A 20,115-nucleotide genomic window follows, 5' to 3' on the forward strand; every position below is an offset into this window, starting at 1 on the left:
AATGAAGGAACTTGAGATTCTGAACTCAGTCATTAAACCAGCTAACTAACCCAGGGAAAGTCCCATTTTTCAACATGATTCACTGAAAGCAACAAGTTGATCTCTAAGTGTCCTGCCACCTCTGATCTCTTGATTTAAAAACAGTCTCTCCTTTCCTCACCCTGTCCCATTCCCTACCAAAAAGAACCACGCATAGCCTTCAACAACCATGATTTGGCTGACAGCAGTGAGAGCTGAAACACAGTCAAGAGCACCCACAGCTGGGTCTTTCCAGAGAGAGGTAAGATTCTTCCTGGAGCATGCCTTGGCTTGGGAATGGTACTTTTCCAGCAAGGGCTGGTGACCTGGTTCCCATCTGCATTTCCCAGGGGTTGCACTGGGGCTGCTCAGCAGAGAGCTCCTGGGCCAGTTGGCAGGGCCCCCAGGACAGCCTTGTCCAGGGAGCCTATTCATGTACCTCTTGTAGTACCCATCTACTAAGATATTTGGCCTTAAGAGGTGGGTTCCCTTTGCCTCTGCAAGCACAGAACAAACCTGGAGAAAAATTAGCTAGAACTCTAAACCACCAGCTGATTCCCACAGCCAGATAGGGAACCCCATGCCATAGTGGCTGGTCCTGCCACTCATCTATCCCCACTGCTCCCTTAACTTCCCTCAGGCCTGGCTGGGGCCTTCTGAAGTTGGAAGGCTTTCTGCAGTTGAAGGGACCAGGCTTGGCTGCCAAGCCCTCTGCTACATAAGTTAATGTGCCCTACTCATACATGCAAATATGCACGTGTGCGTGCACACACACACATACACATATACACTCTCTGCCCCTGTTGGGGCACCTGTTGTCATCTGACTCCTAGATGAGTAGACAGCTGGGCTACCGCAGCCTTGCTTGTGCTTCCTCCCTCTCTATGCCTCTTGCAGCCTTCCCAGCTGAGGAGGTTGCCCAGCTTGGCCAACAATTACAGCAGGATACTAACCCACGAATGGGGTGTGTGGTGACCTTGGGGGCACAGAAAGAATGACTCTCATCCCTTCCCACCTACCCACTACTCCCTTGCCCTAGCAGCAGAGGCAGAGGAGCCAGTTCCTCAGGGAGCCCACTGAGGGCCAAAGCTTCATCTGGCAGAAGGCCTATAAACAGGGCAGGCAGGGCTGTCTCCACAGGCAGGCAGGCAGGCAGGCAGGCTCCACTCCAGGCTGGGCAACCCTGAAGGAAGCCTCTACTCACAGGCCAGCTTGCTGTCGAAGCTGGACAGAGCAATGGCAAAGGCCTGCAGTGCACACAGCGGATAGTTGTAATCCATGGTGAATACATCCTCTGCTACCCGGCCAAACTGCATGACGATGTAGTCCGCTGGGGCCAGGCACAAGCATGGACACAGAAAAACAAAACAGCAGGGATGATGGGGATAGCACAGACACCGGAACCACAGAGGAAGAAAAAGTGAGAAGCAGAGATGCCAAGGAAATCCCAAAGGAGGTAAAACAAAGGATCATTGGAAGAGGCAGCAGATGACAAAGGAAAGAGAAAGATGCATACAAACACCAGGAGACAGAGAGGAGAAAAAGTCCATTTAAAGGGTATTCCCATGCCTGAGATTCTGCCGAGTACACAGAATCTAGGGCCAGGGCTCCAAAGAAGATTCTTCTCTAGCCTCCCAGTCATTATAGTTAGAATATTCTTCACATCTCATCTAAGCCATATAGCCCATATCCTAAACTCTGGCTGATGTGGACTGGGTTAGGTGAGCTGAACCCAAAACTAAGGGCCCCAGATATCACACAAACAGTATGAGGAGGGGCAGAGACACTCACGGTCATTGCCATGGATGATCTGGAAGTTCTTCACAGAGGCTTGTGTGACACGTCCATGGAAGTTGAGTACGTAGGACTGTGTGTCATCATTCCAGACAGGTGTCTTGTTTTGAAGTTCAATGATACTCTCCGTGTTCTTATTTTGCCATCGTGCTAGTAGTGTCTCATGTTCCTGGGAGGGCAGCCTTGCCTGAGTCAGGCCCAAGCCTCGGCATCATGACCCCACCCCCACCCCAAGGAGGGATTTTTCACAGATTCCCCTAGACCTCCAGGGCTTCTCAAATTATATCCCCCACATATATACACACCTGTTAAGAGTTCTGCCCTTAGAAGCTCATGCAGAGGCTGGGATGATAGGGTAGAGGTGGGGTGGGGTAAAGACTCACATTGCGAGGGCGGATAGAGACTCTCTCGTGTACCATGTTCATGCCTGGGACAATTACGCTCATCTTCCGAGGCCCCTTGAAGCCTAAGACATTTGTCTCCTAGGAAATAAAAAGAACTCAGCACTGACCACCTGAAGAGGGTCATTACCTCCTGGAGAAACTGGGAGAAGGAAATAAATATTAGTTTGTACTATCTTTATTTAAAAGTCTACTAAGCACCTCTAAATGTAACATGTCCAGAGCCGAATTCCTGGATCTCTACTCTGCCACAAATTTGCTTCTCGAACTAACTTGCTTCAGTTAACAGCAACTCAGTTACTCCCTTTGCTCCAGCAAACTGCCTAGAGTCATACTTGACTTCTCTTTTTCTCACAGCTCACTTCTAACAATCAACAAGTTTGTCAACTCTACCTTCAGATTACACCCAGAATTCCTTACTGTTCACCACCACCATCTCTCACCAAAATCTAACAGCCATTAACTGGACCCTTTGTTTCTGTCCTTGGCCCGCGGTTTCTTCCATTGTCTGTTCGCAACACAGAAAGGCAGCAGCCTGTTAAGTCAGGTTTTCCTCTGCTCAAACTCCTCCAGCGGCTGTCCACTGAAGCTCTTACTCTACCTGCAAGGCCTTGCATGATGTGGCCCCCATTCCTCACTCTCTTTGCATTTACTCTGCCCTCCTTCCCATTCCTTCTTCAGGCCAGACATTCATGACTTTTGCCCTGGCTGTCATGCAGGCATGTTCACAACTGGCTTTCACTTCTTCTTTACTCAAATTACCTTGGTCAGATGCTCTCTACCATCTTTCCTAAAATTGTACACACACACCTTGACATTTCATAGCCCCCTTCCCTACTTTTTTTCCTTCTTTGCATTGATCAGGAACATATTTATGTCTCTTACATGTCTGTTTTAGAACTTCTATCTCCCACTAGGGGTTTAAGTCCCATAAGGGTATAGGCAGCCCATAAGGGTATAGACATATATGTCTGTTCACTACTATATTCTCTACTCAACAGGACCTAGAATACAGACAGAAGATTCAGTACTTGAAAAACTAAGGCTGCCTCTCCAAAACTGACCAGTAGGTGGCACCATAGGATCATCCAAACTAGCTGTGGATTCCCAGTAGCCTCCAAAAAGTGCCCATGCTCAGGGTAGATGGATAGGACAACCATCCCTCATTTTTAGAATCAAAGAAATTGAGCTTCAGAACGGTAGAGAAGTCCTCTGTATTTGCATTCCAGTTTGGCTTGTGCTGTTAACAAATGACTCAGCTGCAGTTTCCTAAATATACAGAAAATAGGATCTACCTCTTAGGTAGATGATTGTGCAAAGGGCCCTGTGACTCATGCAGAACCTCGCATCTAGAAAGGGGATCTGAGAGCAAGCACATACAGAACCCAGGCCTCCTACCTCCTATCTCCTGTTCAGGAGACTTCCAGGCTGCATAGAGCCAGGAATGGTTCACAGTGGTCCCTAGGAAGATAGTCTACTGTCACCTGATCACTGAAGATGGGAGGGGAGGGACAGGGCCCCTGTCCCAGGCAGGGATCATTCTGAAGGGGGAATCCCCTATCCACACAGCCTTGGCTACCACCAAGATGGATGGGATGGCCCCCAGATCAGGCAGCAAGTCGTGGGTTGAACTTGGAGACCAGAGATCCAGGAATCCAGGACTCACATAGCACACAGCTGCCAGCTCCTGACGCAAGGTTCCACTTTCCAAAGTAGAGGATGATGCCTTCTGAGGGTTGACTCCATTATCATAAACTGTGAACTTGGTACCCATCAGGTTGGACCTGAAGGAAAGGCACAATCAGTATAGGGTTATGTACTCACTGCTCTAGGGCAGGGAACAGCTCATAGTCTGTCCCATGAGGAGCCTGCAAAACACTGAGCTGGGCCATGAGCAGACCTCAGGGGGCACACTGCTCACTGAATTCACACGGTTGAAAGTGCTTCTTAAGCAGAACACCTGGACTTGGTCTGAGTTTACTCAAAAGGGAATCTGATTTCAATTAAGGAAATTAAGGGAGGTAAATCAGAATTCCACAGATTTCCATGGGAGAACAGGATTGCCCTCATGGGAAGTGGGCAAGCATGATGGTATCCAGGAAAATTAGAGGTCTTTTACCCTTTGGAGACTGAATAAAACGATTGCCTTGTTCCATCCAGCCCCATCTCCAGCTTTAGCTACTTACCTCTAATCTTCATTTATGCCTCCCAAATTGGTACTCTACTTTGGCAAACCCTAAGCCCCCATGAGGCACTGCTAAAAGCCTCCCTGCCCCTCTGTCTCCCTAAGATGGCTGAGATGCTCTTCCCTCAAGAGATGACTCTCAAGCCCTGTCCCTTGGCACTAACCATGGGGCCCAAGCAGCTCTTCCATGCTGCCCTACAACATCAGTAACATCCTGGGTGTGATCCATCTCCCATGATGGGCCAGAACCCACATGCTTGGGAACTGCTGAATTCAAGTCTGGCCCTAGGCTGGGCATAGACTGGGACTGTGATTGGGTCTGATGGATAGAGGATCCAACTCTGCCTTAAATCTTCAAGGTCAAGAAATGCCCTCTATGGAGAGCCTCTTCTGCCCCTCCCTCCCATTCCCGCCTTCATCCTGGGGGAGTGCTGGTACCGCAGTTTCCCGATGTAACTGTCCCCTCCTCGAGACAAGTCTGTTGGGTCCACAGAGATGAGGTAATTGGAAGTTTTGCTTTTCTTTCTCTTTCTTCCTGCCAGGAGGAACACCTGAGGGAATGGAGCAAGGTCATGTTCAGACCCAGCTTCTGGTCCACACACAATCATAAGTACCAATCACAAACCCTCATTCACACAAATACTGCCTTTGCTTCAACTCCCAAGTGCACATGTGTGTGCACACACACACTGGAAAACACACAGCTTTGTACTAAGCAGGCATGGAGGCTTTGGTTTCTCTGAGTACTGAGGGGTCAGTATTGAGCTGAGGCTTCCAGTCATTCTAGCTCCCAGGCCCTCAAGCCTGCCTTGCTGAAAACACCTGCCCAGAGCAACCTCACCTTCTTTCCATCCTCACGGTCCAGGTGCAAGAAGTAGGTGGGGTACATGCCCCGGTCCATCCCCTTTTTATCCCGTGTGATGCGGCATTTGATGGTGATTCCCTGGGGTGCTGGCCTCAGGGCAAACTCCTCAAGATCCTGAACCTCAACATCCACTGGTGGCTCTGGGGCTGTTGGGCTGGGGGCTGAGGCTGTGTCCTGTGAGCAAGGAGAGAAGGCACCTAAGCCCCACCAGCCAAAGCTGGAAGTGTGAGATCCAAATCCGCATCCTGTTGTGGTAGTGGTGGGAGACAGGGCAGGATCCCTGGGATATGGGCCTGGCCATCCTGCCCTAGGGTCAGAGGCTATCTCCTTATCCCTGCCCGATCTTCAACAGTTCCTAGGGCTAAAGATGGGAATATAAAGGCAGGTCCTCAGACACCCCAGGTCCATAGCTTGGTTGAAGATATTAGGAGGCAGTGTAGAAGGACAGAAGGGCCCAGCTAGAGAAGCACCTGATAGGCACCAGGTCCTGCCCATGGCCCCAGAAGAGCTATCATGGTATCTCCATCATGTCCTCACACACTTGGTCCACCTCTTCTGGACAGGCAGTCCTCTGAACATTGCCATCCAACTTCTTTCTGAGAAGCTCCTCACTCACCCTGATGGACTTCCTGCTAGTGGCAGAGCTGGGGCGGGTGTTGCTGTTTAGCTGGGAGGAGCTAGAGCTGTTCTCATCCTCATCTTCCTCTTCCTCATCAAAGCTCATGCTGCTGGAGATGCCTGAGGTGAGCAGAAGAACAGGGAGAATGAGTGAGGAGGATCTACCTTCCAAAGTAGATGTCGTCACATGTGGACATATTCAAACACTGACACAGTGTACCAGACACACACACAGCCATATGTACACACACATAGTGACATGTACTCCCACACAGATACACATGAGGAACATTCTCTCAGATGCACACATGAGCTGGGGCTGGTTACAATCCTCAGGATACATCCCCACCACCCAGTTTCAGCTCAGTCCCTGCGTCAGCTCCCCTCTCCTCTCTAGCAATAGTGTTGCCCAATCTCTTGTGCATCACAGCCTATCTGCGCTGTGCCTTCACAGGGAACCTCTATTCTGACCTTGAGCCTATTAGAGGCCTTGCCTGGCTTGGGCCATAGACTCTGCCAGGGAAAAGGCCTCAGCTTCTCCCTCAGCATGGTGTGCAGGGCCACATACTTACCTTTCCCAGCCTGCTCTGAGCCTCTATCTCAGCTTTCTCCGCATTCCCCTCCCCTGCCTGGAATGCCACCCATCTCTCAAATTGTCTCAACAGCCCTTTCTCCAAGAAGCTATCCTTGAGTAGATTTCTCACAATGTGGGTGGCACTGCCAGGCTTCTTCTGTCTGCCACACTGCACCAGGGCTCATGGTGGGGAAACTGGGCAGCAGGTTTTATACCTTGCCTCTTAGCATCCTGGCCCTGCTCCCTCTAGCTCAACAGACAAAGGGGCAACTCCTTTCAAAATTTTTTTCTAGGAAGCAAAAGGGAAAGAAAATTTGCCCCCAAACCTGGGCTTCCTGGGAGCATGAGATAGGGCTGGAATGTGGGTTGGTTATCCCAGTTCATGGTTTCCCTTAACTTGGCCTTATCAAGGCCCCTGTCCCATACTTGTCATTTGTCCCCAGGTATGTCCCCTCCCCCATGGTCAGGGAGGAGCTGGACCTGACCCAGGAAGGCCATGCTCCCAGAGAAGGGTGCACCTGAGAAACTGGGACTGAGCTTTGGTTCCAGTTGGGCCCCCATGGGGCTCACCCTTCCTCTGCATCGTGGCACGCAGGTCCTGCTGGCTGGATAGGGTGCCCCCACCAGCTGCTGTCTCCCCTGCATCCTGCGCGTGGTCTGATTGGCCCACAGTCAGGATCTGCACTGGGCCTTGGGCCTCAGACTTGTCTTCTGCCAGTGCTGCTGGCCCGCCGGTGCCTGTAGGCCAGACACTCCTGAGTCACGTCCAGGAGGGAGAAGAGGGCCTGGATTCTCAGACGTCCATGAAGGGAGTGAGGGATGAGTGAGAGGAGACCCTCTGCAAAACTTTACTCACAAAACTGATTTTTAAAAAAACTAACAACTGCTGTCAGCCTGTTAATGATTGGTAAGCTGTGAAGGGATATGGGCTTTAATTCTTCTGCTCTTCCCCACATTAATTACCAAGAGTTGATCTGAAATACCCCACATGTTTAAGACAGACAGACAGCAGCCATCTACAAAACCAATTGCACAGTAGAAAAAACAACGTGGAGAACAAGGATTGATCCAGACCACAGTTCATAGTTGAGGCCAACAATCACTCACGGACATGGCCAGCTACAAGTTATCAGTGCTTATATTCTCTGACTCTGTTTCTGTCTGTGTCTGTCTGTCTGTCTCTCTCACACACACTTAGGGTAACTCACATACATCATTAAAAACATAGGAGGGCCCTTGAGAAAAGATTGGTTTTCATACACTGCCTTTTTAGGCAGAGGATCTCCCATCCCACATCAATCTTGCTGCACGACAGCTTCAGACACAGAAGCAAGGCCTAGCCTACACTGGTGGCAGCTGCCCTGCCTAGCTGAGGTGATGCAGCCAGCTCCAGAAGCCCATGGACCCTGACATACCACTGTCCAACTATGATGCAGTGGCCTGGAAATCACTGCCCATCACACACGGTTGAGGAAATGGGGTGTCTAGCCAGGAGCCAGGACTTGGGGCAGGAGCTGCCATCAGTGTCCATGACCTCTGGGGATCTTTGTTGTACAGAGAAGAGCAGAGGGAACAGACTGCTCTTTGGCTCAGAGGGTGGAACTGGGGCTAGAGCAGGGAGTAGAGTGCAAGAGCAAATAGCAAATGCTGCACAAGCATGGGGCAGGCTGCAAGAGATATAGTGAGCCCCCACGGAAGGGAATGTCCTGGCTTAAGCGTCAGGATGGAGGGAGCTTGGGTCAAGGCATGGCAGAAGGAAGGGGTGATCCTGGGCAACAGTTGAACTGAACTTCAGTTCCTGGCAGTATGGAGAGTCTGCTCATACTCACAGGCCAGCCCACATACCCCGTGAACTGGACAAGGTCTGTTGGCCATTCTATATCACTGAGACTGCTCACCCCAGACCTTGCCTCCAAGTTAGGAAGGGAAGCTACCCTTGACCTCATGGCGGTGGTAGAGGGGCAGGCAGGCCTATTGGGGAGGACTGTGGAGCAGGCAAGCTAACCTTTGTGCTTTCCCTTCTTCTCCTTCCTAGAGACCCCACTCTGGCCCCCAGATGCAGCAGCTGCCTTGGTTTTCTTGGTTGAGGCTGGTGCTGTTGGGTGGGCAGCTCCCAGCTGCACACTGGCAAGTGAGTCGGCCTCTTGAGCTGCTCAGGAGAGAACCCAAAACAGAGAAAAAGAATCGGATATTAGGTGAGGCTAGAGTTTCCACTGGAATATACTTCCTACCCCTACTCCCACCTGGGCCCCTGTGCCACTTTTTGTGCCCAGAGTCAGACCTACTCATTTCTACCATGCAAAAATGCTGGGCAGGGCGTGCTGGTGCCACCATCAGCCCAGTGTGATGATGTCAATGACAGGCCAAAGCCATGATTAGTCAGCAAAGTTCTGGTCCAACACACTATTCTGAGCCTGAACAGGGGTAGAATGTGTCCATGAAAATATGCACCAGGGAAAATGGCAGAGGAGAATGCAAAGGCTACGTCTTCTGGCAGGGACCACAGCCAGGGCAAGTACTCTAAGGATCCTGCACAAGCCCTCAGGTGTCAGGCCCGTGGGAACATGGAATATGGAGCACCTGTGGGATACAAAGAGCTCCACACACCTGGGAGGAAGTCTCAGAAAGGTGACAGCTGGTGGCCTACATGTTCTCCACATGGCAAAACTCCAATATGCTCGAAATCCACAAATAGTTTCTGATTGAACTTAAGATAAAGACCAACAGTGTCCTGCACATCTGGCTCCTCCATCTCCCTTTCCCTTGGTCTAACCACACATTCAACCACCTGGAGCCAGGAGTTCCAGCCACAGCAGGCTTTCTCATGCACATGTTGTACTCCCCTGTGTCACAGGGCCCTTGCTCTGGCTGTCCCCACTACCTGTACTGCCTCTGCTGCCTGATTAACTCCCACTCATCCTCCAGATCTCAGTTCAGAGAAGTTGTCCCCAGCTCCCTAGTCAGAGCAGCTGCCCTGTCATCCCCTCATTGAGCCAATCTCTTTCCACAGAGCACAGCTGTCACCTATTTAACACTCTCCTCACCTGGATCATAAGAGCAGGACTACACCCACCTGTGCTGCCTGGAAACCACTGTCTCTAATCCAGAGCCTGACACCAAGTAGGTCCTCAATAAATATTTAAGAAATGAATGAATGTGTAGAATGAACAAATACAGCCAATATAAGGTCAAACACCTTACTGGGATAAACCATGTCAAACTCCCTTGGGATGATCCTGTAGTTAACGCCAAGAGCCAGCAGAGGGCAGAGCTGATGCCATTGGAGGGGTGGGGGTAGTCTCAGAAACCAGGGCACAGGGCAGCCAGCCAGCTGATAGCAGCCTACCAGAGCTTTGTCTACCACTCAAAGCTGGAGAAAGATTCAGCCCCCAGTCAAGCACAGGGGAACACACTTCACAGATATCAAATGTCCCTGTAGGGAAGGCCCTTGGAGGCCTGCCCTGGCCTGGAGTCTTAGCAGGGAACAGCAATCAGCTGGTTTTGGACATGCTGGAACACACTACAGTTCCTTCAATTTTCAAAGCCCTAAGACAGATTTTTCCTTATTGGATAGTGGAGAATACAGACCTGGAGACCACAAGTGACTTGCCCACAGTCACAAGTGAGCAGGTAATGGAGTAGTAGGACCAAAAACTCTGTTCTAGCCATGCATGACCCCAGAGGTGCTCCCCTGCTCTTACTGCAGTCTCCTGCCAGCCTGGCACCACCTCACCCAGTCAGGATTTAAAAGACACTGCCAAAGGCCTCTATATCAGGACTCCTCAAAATGTAGTCTCTGGCATAAAGTTTCAGGGCCCCAAATCATGGGTGCAGGCTCCCATCTCACATGCAATCCTGATGGCTCAGATGCTTGGAAAGGCTGGAGCTGTGATGCCTACATGGCAGCAGGTGAGGCTCCATAGAACTCAGGACAGTGGCTGCCTTCTCTGTAGGGCACCATCTTGGAATGGCACTCAGAGGGGAAGTGGAGAAGAGGTTTTCAGGAAGGGCCAGTTCCATGAGTAGCAGCTGAGGCTGCCTGAGAGAGCTGGGCTGAGGTCCCTGAGGGGGATCCTGAAGGGCCTCTCACATGGAGTACAGATATTTTAAGTGTGGCCAGGATGCTGTACTCAGGGAAATTACCAGGAAGGAGTATCTTAACAGGGAGGCAACATAACATGGTGGAAAGACCTTTTAGTACCAAAGTCTAATCTGTGACCAGCAACACACTGTGAACATGTTGTGGAGCCCCTCCAAGCCCAGGCCTTGTCAAACGTGGGGTTAATGAGTCACTGAGGATGAAATGATAATGCAGGTAAAGCACCTAGCCCCATGCTTAGTCCTAGCAAATGTCCAAAGACAACTTCTATGATTAAAAATGAAGTGGTTTTCTTCTAACTCATATGGTTGCTGCCCTCTAAAGCACAGACTAGGGGAGTGTGATGAGCTAAGGTCTGTTATAGTAACACAGAGAACCTGAGAAACTCTGAGGCAGGAGGACAAAGCCAGCAGTTAGATGGAGGTTATGGTTGCTAAGGTTCTTCCTACCTACAAGTCAGATGCCTGCAATCTTCTCACAGGTACTACTGCATTTGGAATAGCCACCTGCATGACCAGCACCATACCAGCAGGGGGCAGTGACAACTCAGTCTTCCTCTATCTCAGAGACCAACCCACTATCTGGCCTGGCATATTCAACCTAACCCAAGCAGAAGTGAGGGTCCTAGGTGCAGGGATATAAGGGAGTCATCCCTCTGCAGGATAAGTGGTAGAGAATTCCCCAAAAGTGGGCTCTGCTGAGAACAGAGAGTGTAAGGAGGGGAGCAGAAGACTACTGGTCACTACAGCTCAAGTCCTGAGCCAGGGACAGTGACCTACAGGCCAGAAGTCAGATAGACTGAAGGTATAGAGAGCTCAAGATGGGAAGGAAACAGGTATTTGTGCCTTGATACCCTAGCTGGTGTGGTGCTCAATGCTGAGAGAGATTCTTCTCAGGAGAGAATGGAGGAGAGAAGCAGGCTCTGTTCTACTTTTAAGAGCTGCCTCCTGATCTCAAATATTCCACATCAGAAACCTGGAAATTTGAACTTCCAGATTCGTTTTTAGCCTTCTGGCCCCAGCATCTGACAAGGTCAAAGGCTCGGTGTCTCTAACCCACCCCACTCAGCTGTCCACCTAGGCTGGGTGACATACTCAGCTTGGACAAACCCAACAGGATAAACCCCTCACCTACCCAGGTCAGCAGAAAGCCCCTGAGGGGCTCTCTAAAGCCATGCTGGGGTGTGGAGCCTCAGTGCAGGAGTCTCCCAGGCTGGCTGTCCCTGGGGCAGGAAGCAGGGTGTACCTTGGTAACTGGTGCTGCCAGCACTGCTGAGGTAGGACTCCACCAGGGGGGCTTGTTCCTCTGACTGCCGGGCCCGCCGGCTCCGGGGTCGTCCATCTGCATTGGCCTGCACCATCAGGGGCTCCTGGCGCTTCTTCTTCTGCTTCTGTTCCAGCAGGGCCCGCTATAGAGGCACGGGGAAAACACAGAGGTGAGTTGTCCCCCCACCCACTCCTGCCTCCACCAGGAGGGCTCCCACAGCGGGGTAAGAGAGAGTGCCCTGCTGACTGGGTTGGGTGTCAAGGCCTCATGTCTTCAGCGTCCCTAAACTTGGGGTCCAGGAAAGGGTGGCACAACTCAGGCCTGGCTATCTTGGAAGACCACAGCACAGCAACTCAGCCCTTCAAATGCAATTGTCCAGGCTGCCTCCCTGGCAGAAGCCTCACCTAGGCTGGGTGACATACTCAGCTTGGACAAACCCAACAGGATAAACCCCTCACCTACCCAGGTCAGCAGAAAGCCCCTGAGGGGCTCTCTAAAGCCATGCTAGGGTGTGGAGCCTCAGTGCAGGAGTCTCCCAGGCTCCCTTCTTCCCCATCTGATAGGAACATCCAGGGACCATGGAAAGAGAGCCCTCCCTCTCTGCCTGAGGATACCCAATCCAGACTCTGCCCTTGCACCCAGTCCCAGCCTCACTCACCTGCCGGTCAAGCTTCTGCTGCCTCAGGTTGCTGCCCTCATCATCTAAGACACTGCAGAATGAGAGAGGGGTATTCAGAGCCTATCCACCAGGTACCAGGATATGAGTAGAGTCCACCCCACAGCATATGAGTCTTTTAAATCCCTCTAGTCATGGCTCTGTCATTCCATGAGCCAATTGGTGGAGGGAGGAAGCATGGAAGCTGCCATCTAAGAACCACTTTGAAGGGTGTGAGTCATATTTCTGATACTTCAGGAGCTTATCTCTTGATAGCACTAACTGCTCCAAGGACTTCCCAGCCAGCCTGGACCTAATAAGAATATAATGAGCCTCTCCTCTCAGATCCTAAAACAGGGCAGGCTTGACTAAGACCTAGGAAACCCACGTAGAAGCATCAGCCACAATCTAGACCTGAACTGGCCTTCAAACCAGGGGTCTGCTCCCTCCAGCTTCCTATGGTGATTTCACCAGTTCCTGTTCCTCCTTTCTATCCTTTATGGAGAAGGCTGGGTCCTCTGGGATAGATTCCCTTCTCCCATCCCAAACTCCTGGCTCCCAGGTAGGCAGACACCACCACCTTCCCACTCTCCTTTAGAGGGTAGAGTGTCCTCCTCATTTAGGAGAGGGAAGCTAAGAAATCCACTATTCTCTCAGAGCAGGTCTAGGGCTGGGTGGGGAAGTCTTCAGGATGGCCCCAGTAGGTCAATGTCTGCCCAGCAATCAGACACCAGCTCTTCCCTGGTCACAGACGTGGATAAACAGCACAGGGAGCTGACCAGTCTTAGGATAGGAAGCCTCATCTCACCCAGCCTGGCATTCCTTCCCAGGAAGGCAGAACATGAGTAGGAAGCTGGCAACTCAAACCACTTAGCTTTCTGGCTAGCCCAAGACACCCTAGGCCCAAATTCTATAAAAGCCAAAGTCAGGACAGCTGCATGGAGTGGAAATGAATCCTAAGAACCTGCACTCTGGGAAGTCCCAGGCAGCCCTGGTGCAGTTATGCGGGAACCTTCCCCAAACCAGACCTCTGTGTGGGTCCCTGCTCAGGCAGGCCCCAATGCATTAGGTTCCTGTGGTCTACAAGGAATGTGTGAGTACATCTTGTGTATGTATGCAAACATGCATGCAGACACCTGTGTAAACGTGAGTATGGTGTGTGGAAGGGAAAGAGAGGCCTATCACCTCAAAGACAAGGTAAAGCCATTTCTACTCCCTGACAAACATTGACTTATATGATCTTTGAACTACTCATATCTCTGAGGGAGCCAGCCAGAGGATGGAAGGAAGTCCACATATCACAGTTCACCCACAACAACCTTTGAGAGCTATGCATCCTTTTAGCTGGCATCTGTCCTACCTATTTGACATCTGGAAAGGTCTTTCCTATGCTACTATGCACATCAGAAGAGCCCCAACTGTCATGTAGGGCTGTGTGCACAACATCTTTGTTCACCAAACCCTAGCTGCCGGAGCACAGGAGAAGACACTGCTCAAAAGACATGTTTCTAGGTATTAGTCTCCCAAAAAACAGCCCTAAGAGGGGACAATTGCATCTGGAGCTTCCTGAGGGTATCTCTAGCACCTGGGCCAGGTCTGAGAGGCCACAGCTATCCACCATCTCTATACCTCAAGTCAAAGGCCTGACTGAGTTACCCAAGGGCAAAGTACCTGCTCACAGACTGATTTCCAAACCTCATTGAGCACCATGGCATGAGCAGTGCACAGTCACTCCCCTAATTCCAGAATATGGATTTAAAATGCAGTCTGGGCTCTGTTCATTGCACCTGGCTGACAGGAGCAATGGTCTGAAAATCAGCTGGGCTTTGCTTGCTGAGCTTTGGGCCGGAGCCTGGGATATCCTGTAACTCCTCACAGTCATGTGCTAGTGGTCTAGCCACAGAAGTCTCTGTATGACCTCAGTAAGACAGTGCAAGGTTTCCTTGGTGCCAGAGGGACAGGGCATTTCACAGCTGACTGGGATGTCATACACACTTTCAGAGGGCAGTGCCAAGGAATAAGGCAGTCACCTGGGTCATCCACAGCAGTGGTCTTGGCTGAGCAGGACAAAGAAGATACCTTCCATGGTGCATATGTGTATTTCTAGAGTCCTTTAGAAAAGGGGCCATCCAACTGAGAGATAAAGGTCACATCAACAAAGCCACCTCCAGAAATGTTGGGTTACAGTAGTAGCTTGACGAACATGAACTGTTTCCAGAAACAGAAGTCTCACTGTTCTGTGCCTCTAATAAGGGGACATTTTCCTACCACAGCACTGTCACTTCTATGGACTTCACATAGTTATGTCTGAGGCATGAGACTGCTTTCCATGAATACATTATTTCCTCTCTCTGTCCCCATCTCCATTTTGTTAGGAGAAAAAGGGCAGAGAGCCATAGGATTTCATAACACTGATCACCAGATAAAATTACAGGTAGAAAAAACTTAGTGTGGCCTTCAGAGTAAGATGGATGAACACAAGGGTGAAGTTTCTCAAAGAGATTCTATAAACTTTAGATATCTCAGAAGTACCCAAAAGAGCTGATCACCACCTCACTAGACACCAGACATGAAAGAATACCCTCGAAGGCAGGGAGTGTGCGTGGAAGGGGCAGGACAGAAGGGAAGCAACATGTGCTTGACTGAGCAAGACCCACCTGGGAGGCCTATGATAAATCCACTGATACTAGGAGTCCCTGAGAGTGGACACAACACTGGGTGAAACCAGGTTCTTGGGGAAGCACATGTTTCTTGGAGAGCTGCTCCTTATGAAAAGACCACAATCACCTGGCAGTGACAAGCTTGTACTAGAAGGGTGTTCCTGCCTAAGGACAATGCATCCAAGTACACAATGTCTCTCCCGGGTGAATATCAAAGAATCCCCCAGCAGATGGCAGCAGGTCATTGAGATCAATGACAATGATGGCTGTCTCCAGTGAGAGCAAGACCATAGCTCCTCTCTTCCTCACAGGCACTGCTCCCTCTCCTCCCCCACAGCCAGCCCTGCCTCCTCATCTCCACTGCAGCACCATTCCTAAGGGTCGATCTCTCTCAAAAACACCTCCCCAGCCTGCCTCTTTCTGATGGGCACCATTCTAGGCAGCACTAAATGAAAACCACGCAAGGAGACAATAATGGTTTTTTAATCACTAGAGCTCCAACAATGGAATTACTGCCAAGCCCAGGCTGCCAGCTGCAGCCCCGCCAGGAGGCTCGGACAAAGATAGGGTACTGATGAATAGGTCTTCCAGCTGAACCTGGAGACTCCTTCATTACAGTCACCTTCTGCTAGGGACCAGACCAAGGAGGTGCAGGAAAGTACCAGCCACTGGATCTCATCTGCAGTGTCCACTAATCCAACTGCTCTACTCAGGACCAAGGCCTGCTGCCTCCACTCAGTTCTCCCAGAGGCACTTGACAGATTCCTGGGGAGTGAATCATGATTGACAAAAAGATGACAAAAAGCACAGGGGCACTTTTTGTGTACGCTAAAAAAAAAAAAAAAAAAAAAAAAACAGACATGGCCAACATATTTAGGAAATCTGTTTCTATCATTCTTCTTATACTTAAAAACTCCATCTAATTCATCAGTGCTAGCCAGAGGCCTGGGGACAGACCTAACCATCTGGATACTTTCTCCATGCCCACTTCAACTTTCCCTCTTCTTGTCCTTATTCTTTCTCCCAGTCACAGTAGAAGCTGCCCCTGCTGGACCCAGGGATCCAAGAAGTGGGTTGTCTGGGGAAGCAGGCCACTCAGAGTATCTGATTGCAACCCTGTGCTCAATGCCAGACCCCAGCAAGTCCACATCTGTGGCTTCCATTACTTTGCAGTTGCTTGGAACACACTGAGAATGGGGCCAGCTCCAGAAGGAAAAAAGGCAATGCTGTTCATAGGAATTCTGGCTTTCTAGGATGGGCTGTCCCCATTTTAGTTGGTGGTTCCTAAACATATCAGGTGCATTAAAACTATAAGGGGCACTAGCCCTGACTTGGTAATTCAGAACTGCTGAGGAACATGCCCCAGAATCAAAGTGTGCTCCCCACTCACTTTTATTTTTGTAAGCAAGTGCCATAGGTAATTCTAACACTCTGCCATGCAAAAAGAAACCATGAGACACAGCTTATGATCTCTAGAGAACAGAAAATTGGGAAGTTGCTAGAAGGAGTTGCCAGAGGTAAAGAGGTAACCCCAAACATGCAGGGTACCTTTAAGGCTATACCTAGTAGCAGAACTATAGTAGTCAATAGTTTTGCTCAATCAGCAATCAATCATATTGCTCCCTAGAAAGCAAAGTGAGCAAGTGGAAGGAGGAACCTAACAAGGGCCCAAAAGAGGAGGAACCCAGATCCATGCTCAGGTTCAACTCAAGGGAAGAACTCTCCACCATCACAGCCAGCTGGTAGAAGGCATTTGGCAGGGATGCTACTGGGGGCATTCACACAAAGAACAAAACGATCTGCATGGGTGCTTCTGGCCTGAGAATCTCTGTGACCTAGAGCCATACCTGGCAAGCAGTGTTCCAGGTAGCCCTGCTGTGCTGGGAAAGCACTGTATCCCTCAGGTGTGCGGAAAACCCAAATGTGGAGCCAGGAGAGGTGAGGAGCCCTAAAAGTTACCTGGGGATGCCACATTAATTCAAAGAAGTAGGCCATCTTACGTGTGTTGGAGACACAGTCAGGAACAATGTAATATCCCTGATCTCAAGGATTTCATGGCCTTGTGAGAGAAACACCACACACTAGCCTCAAGACCATGCAGACAAGAGTACAGAGTTGGCCATCAACTGCACTCAGCATAAGACATCTATGGCCACAGTCCTTCTTCATGCTCAGAGAGACATCCACCTACAACTTACAAACAGTTGTAAAACCATGTATTATGGGCATTTAATACTCCTCAAAAAATGGGAAAAAACTATGTTATGCATTGATGAATATGTCAAAATGAACCCTACTATTATGTATAACTAATACACCAAAATTTCTAAAATTTTTTTAAAGGATACAGGTAAAAATAAACTGGCAGAAATGAAAACTACTATAGTAGTAGAAAAAAAAGGCAAAAAATGATTCTTTTTGTTCAACTTTATAAACTAAATGGCTTTAAGTCAGAATGTGAGATTAATCCATGATCATTATAAACTGAGTTAGAATTACCCATAAGAAGATTATCACCAATTATCACTACTTTCAAGAAAATGAGCTAGACCCAGGGAATGCAAGATAAAACCACCATAGAGAGAGTAAAACCCCACCAGCAGAGCTAACAAGATGTCAGCCAACCCTTCTCTCCCAAACAAAATGTCACATTCCAATTCTGACAAGCTGTGACATTAGGGAAACCTCGTGCCAGTCAAAGCACATGCACACATGCAGCTGCCCCACCCCCAGCTGCAAATAAAATGTCTTGTCTGTTTTCTGCCCCAGTTTTCTCTGTGATCAGACAGGCTTGTGGCTTTGCCTGCAATCAGCAGCCCAGTTAATGTAAGAGACAATTTGAAACTCCTTCTCTGAGTACAAGTCTCTCCATTGCAGAATTCTACCCCCCCAAGTTCAATGTTTTTCCAGACTCTGTACTCCCAGAAATACCCAGCAGGCAGGGCAGGAGGGATCCTGGAAACTTCTGACTACAGCCCACCTCCAGTTTGATACCTACCTCCTTACTGCATAACAAGACAGCAGGATGACAGAAGAATAAGGAAAGCAAGCAGTGTAGGACTGCAAAGGTGCCAAGCTGCTCCTCACAGCTAGGCTTCTAGGATGGCAGGATTTGGTGCTCTAGGCTGAGTGTGGGAGGAGGAATTGGACCTGGGCTTGATCAAGTGCCATTTACTTCTTGCTTAGGATACCAGTGTCCTAGGCACTTGTTGGAGGACAGAGTCATTTCCCTACCTCCGTGGGGTCCCCTTTATTAGGAACAGGATAAAACCTCCCTAGAATGAGGCAGGTTTTCCCAAGGAACCAGGCACTAGCTCTACAAATTACTTTAGTCCCTGGCTCCCCGGAAGAAGCTTCTTTGTGACCTGGCCTGGCTCAGCCCAGCCTTCAGTGTGCCAGATCCTAAACACACTATCATCCCTATAGCCATGTGCTGTCCCTTCCAACTCTCCTCAGTCTTTGGCCACCACCTTACACCTGGATTCCCTCACAGGTTACTTCCACAACACTGGAGTCCACTCAGTCCATGGGCACTGCCAAGGCACTTCTGTGGGGCTTAAAAATGATCAGCAATACTCATCTTCTACAAGATCCTCCACCCACATGTGCCAAGAAAGGCCAGGATAATCCAGAGACTACCTATGCCTCTAAACTGGATGTCTGTCCAAGGTAAATGGTCTTTTGAGTCAGCACAGCCCCATGTCTCCCTGATGCATGTGAGAATGAGATGTGTATGTACATGTCTCCAGGAGATTATATGGGTGACACCTGGCACAAGTTTGTGTGTGTGTGTGTGTGTGTGTGTGTGTGTGTGTGTGTGTGTGTGTTGGTGTTGGGATGCAAAATAACCTGGGAAGCCCTGAAACCCCCACAGGAGCTGAGATTGGAGGCCAACAACAATTCTTAAGAGAAATCCTGAATTCTCAAGCCAGTGACAGGTGCCTGTTTGCAGAAAGATCTGCTTTTAACAAGCCTCAGGCAGTTTCAGCTGGTTTCTATTTGGGACACTGTCTGGACACTCATGGAAGAGAGCTGTCAGAATTACTCTCTGTTAGTGACTGGAATCCAGGCTCTTTTCCTAGAGCAGCGGGTTATAATGTTGGTCCTGAGGGTCTGGTCCTATCACCTAAAGGCAGGTGCACCTGGACTGGCAATAAAAAGTGGGCCTTAGCAGTCCAGCACCCTTTTTACACTCCTGCCTCTCCAGGAGGCCTAGAGACAGCCCCGTAGCCCATGGCAACCAAGGAGCCAATGGGTAGACAAGGATCTGGTGCTACCATGGCAATGAGCTCCTTTCCCTGGTAATAGAATGGAAAAGAGAGGATGGGGAAAGCCTGAAACTGTGCGAGGATTTCAGATTAACCCCCAACCCTCTCACAAGAAGAAAAGCCAGGACATCCTTGGGTCTGATCACAGTGTCTGGGAACAGAGGGAGGTTGGCTTCCCTAAGTGTACCTGGGTTCTTTAGTGCTTTTGTGCATTTGAGGGCAGTTCTATGTATTGTGAGCTGGTGTGCACCCAGGTATCATCCTTTTAATAAGTCCCTGAAACATGGTAATACTTGTGAGGGGTAATAAGTGTCAGGTATTCTCCAGATACAGGATGTGTATGCACACAGATAGGTAGGCATGCACCTGTGTGAGCCCCAAAATTGGTGTCTGTAGAGATATACAGGTGCATGTGCATATGAACACCCATGTAGTTTGGGTTCAGAATAGCTGTCTTCACAAATTCATGCTTTGAGTATATAAAATCAACCAGCAGGGAAATTTCTGGCTCAAAGCGAGGACGTCCTGTAGGTGCAAGCATGCAGATGTATGGGTCTGTGCATGCAAGCTACACAGGAGTGTGAACCGGGTGCCAGGCCTAGGAGGGGGCTCACAGCAGTCTGCGTTCCTTCCCCTGGCGGCCACATGCTGGACCCAACAAGGCCACGGGGCCCCTTCCAGCATCCAGGGCCGATTAGGGGGTGAAGCAGGG

At 49.9% G+C, this 20,115-nt stretch overlaps 1 protein-coding gene across 1 annotated transcript in view; it reads right to left on the reverse strand.

The window, feature by feature from the left end:
• Positions 1-1,214: 1,214 nt before the first annotated feature.
• Positions 1,215-20,115, reverse strand: part of Tub (TUB bipartite transcription factor) — a 58,933-nt gene continuing 40,032 nt past the window's right edge. The window contains 11 exon segments of the mRNA XM_026409580.2: positions 1,215-1,348; positions 1,810-1,981; positions 2,196-2,294; positions 3,880-3,997; positions 4,837-4,949; positions 5,240-5,437; positions 5,880-6,001; positions 7,026-7,193; positions 8,461-8,604; positions 11,800-11,962; positions 12,479-12,530. Coding sequence (XP_026265365.2) covers positions 1,215-1,348; positions 1,810-1,981; positions 2,196-2,294; positions 3,880-3,997; positions 4,837-4,949; positions 5,240-5,437; positions 5,880-6,001; positions 7,026-7,193; positions 8,461-8,604; positions 11,800-11,962; positions 12,479-12,530 — 1,483 coding nt within the window.

Source organism: Urocitellus parryii, chromosome 4 (genome assembly GCF_045843805.1).
Source record: "Urocitellus parryii isolate mUroPar1 chromosome 4, mUroPar1.hap1, whole genome shotgun sequence".
In the NCBI taxonomy this organism is placed as follows: Eukaryota; Metazoa; Chordata; class Mammalia; order Rodentia; family Sciuridae; genus Urocitellus; species Urocitellus parryii.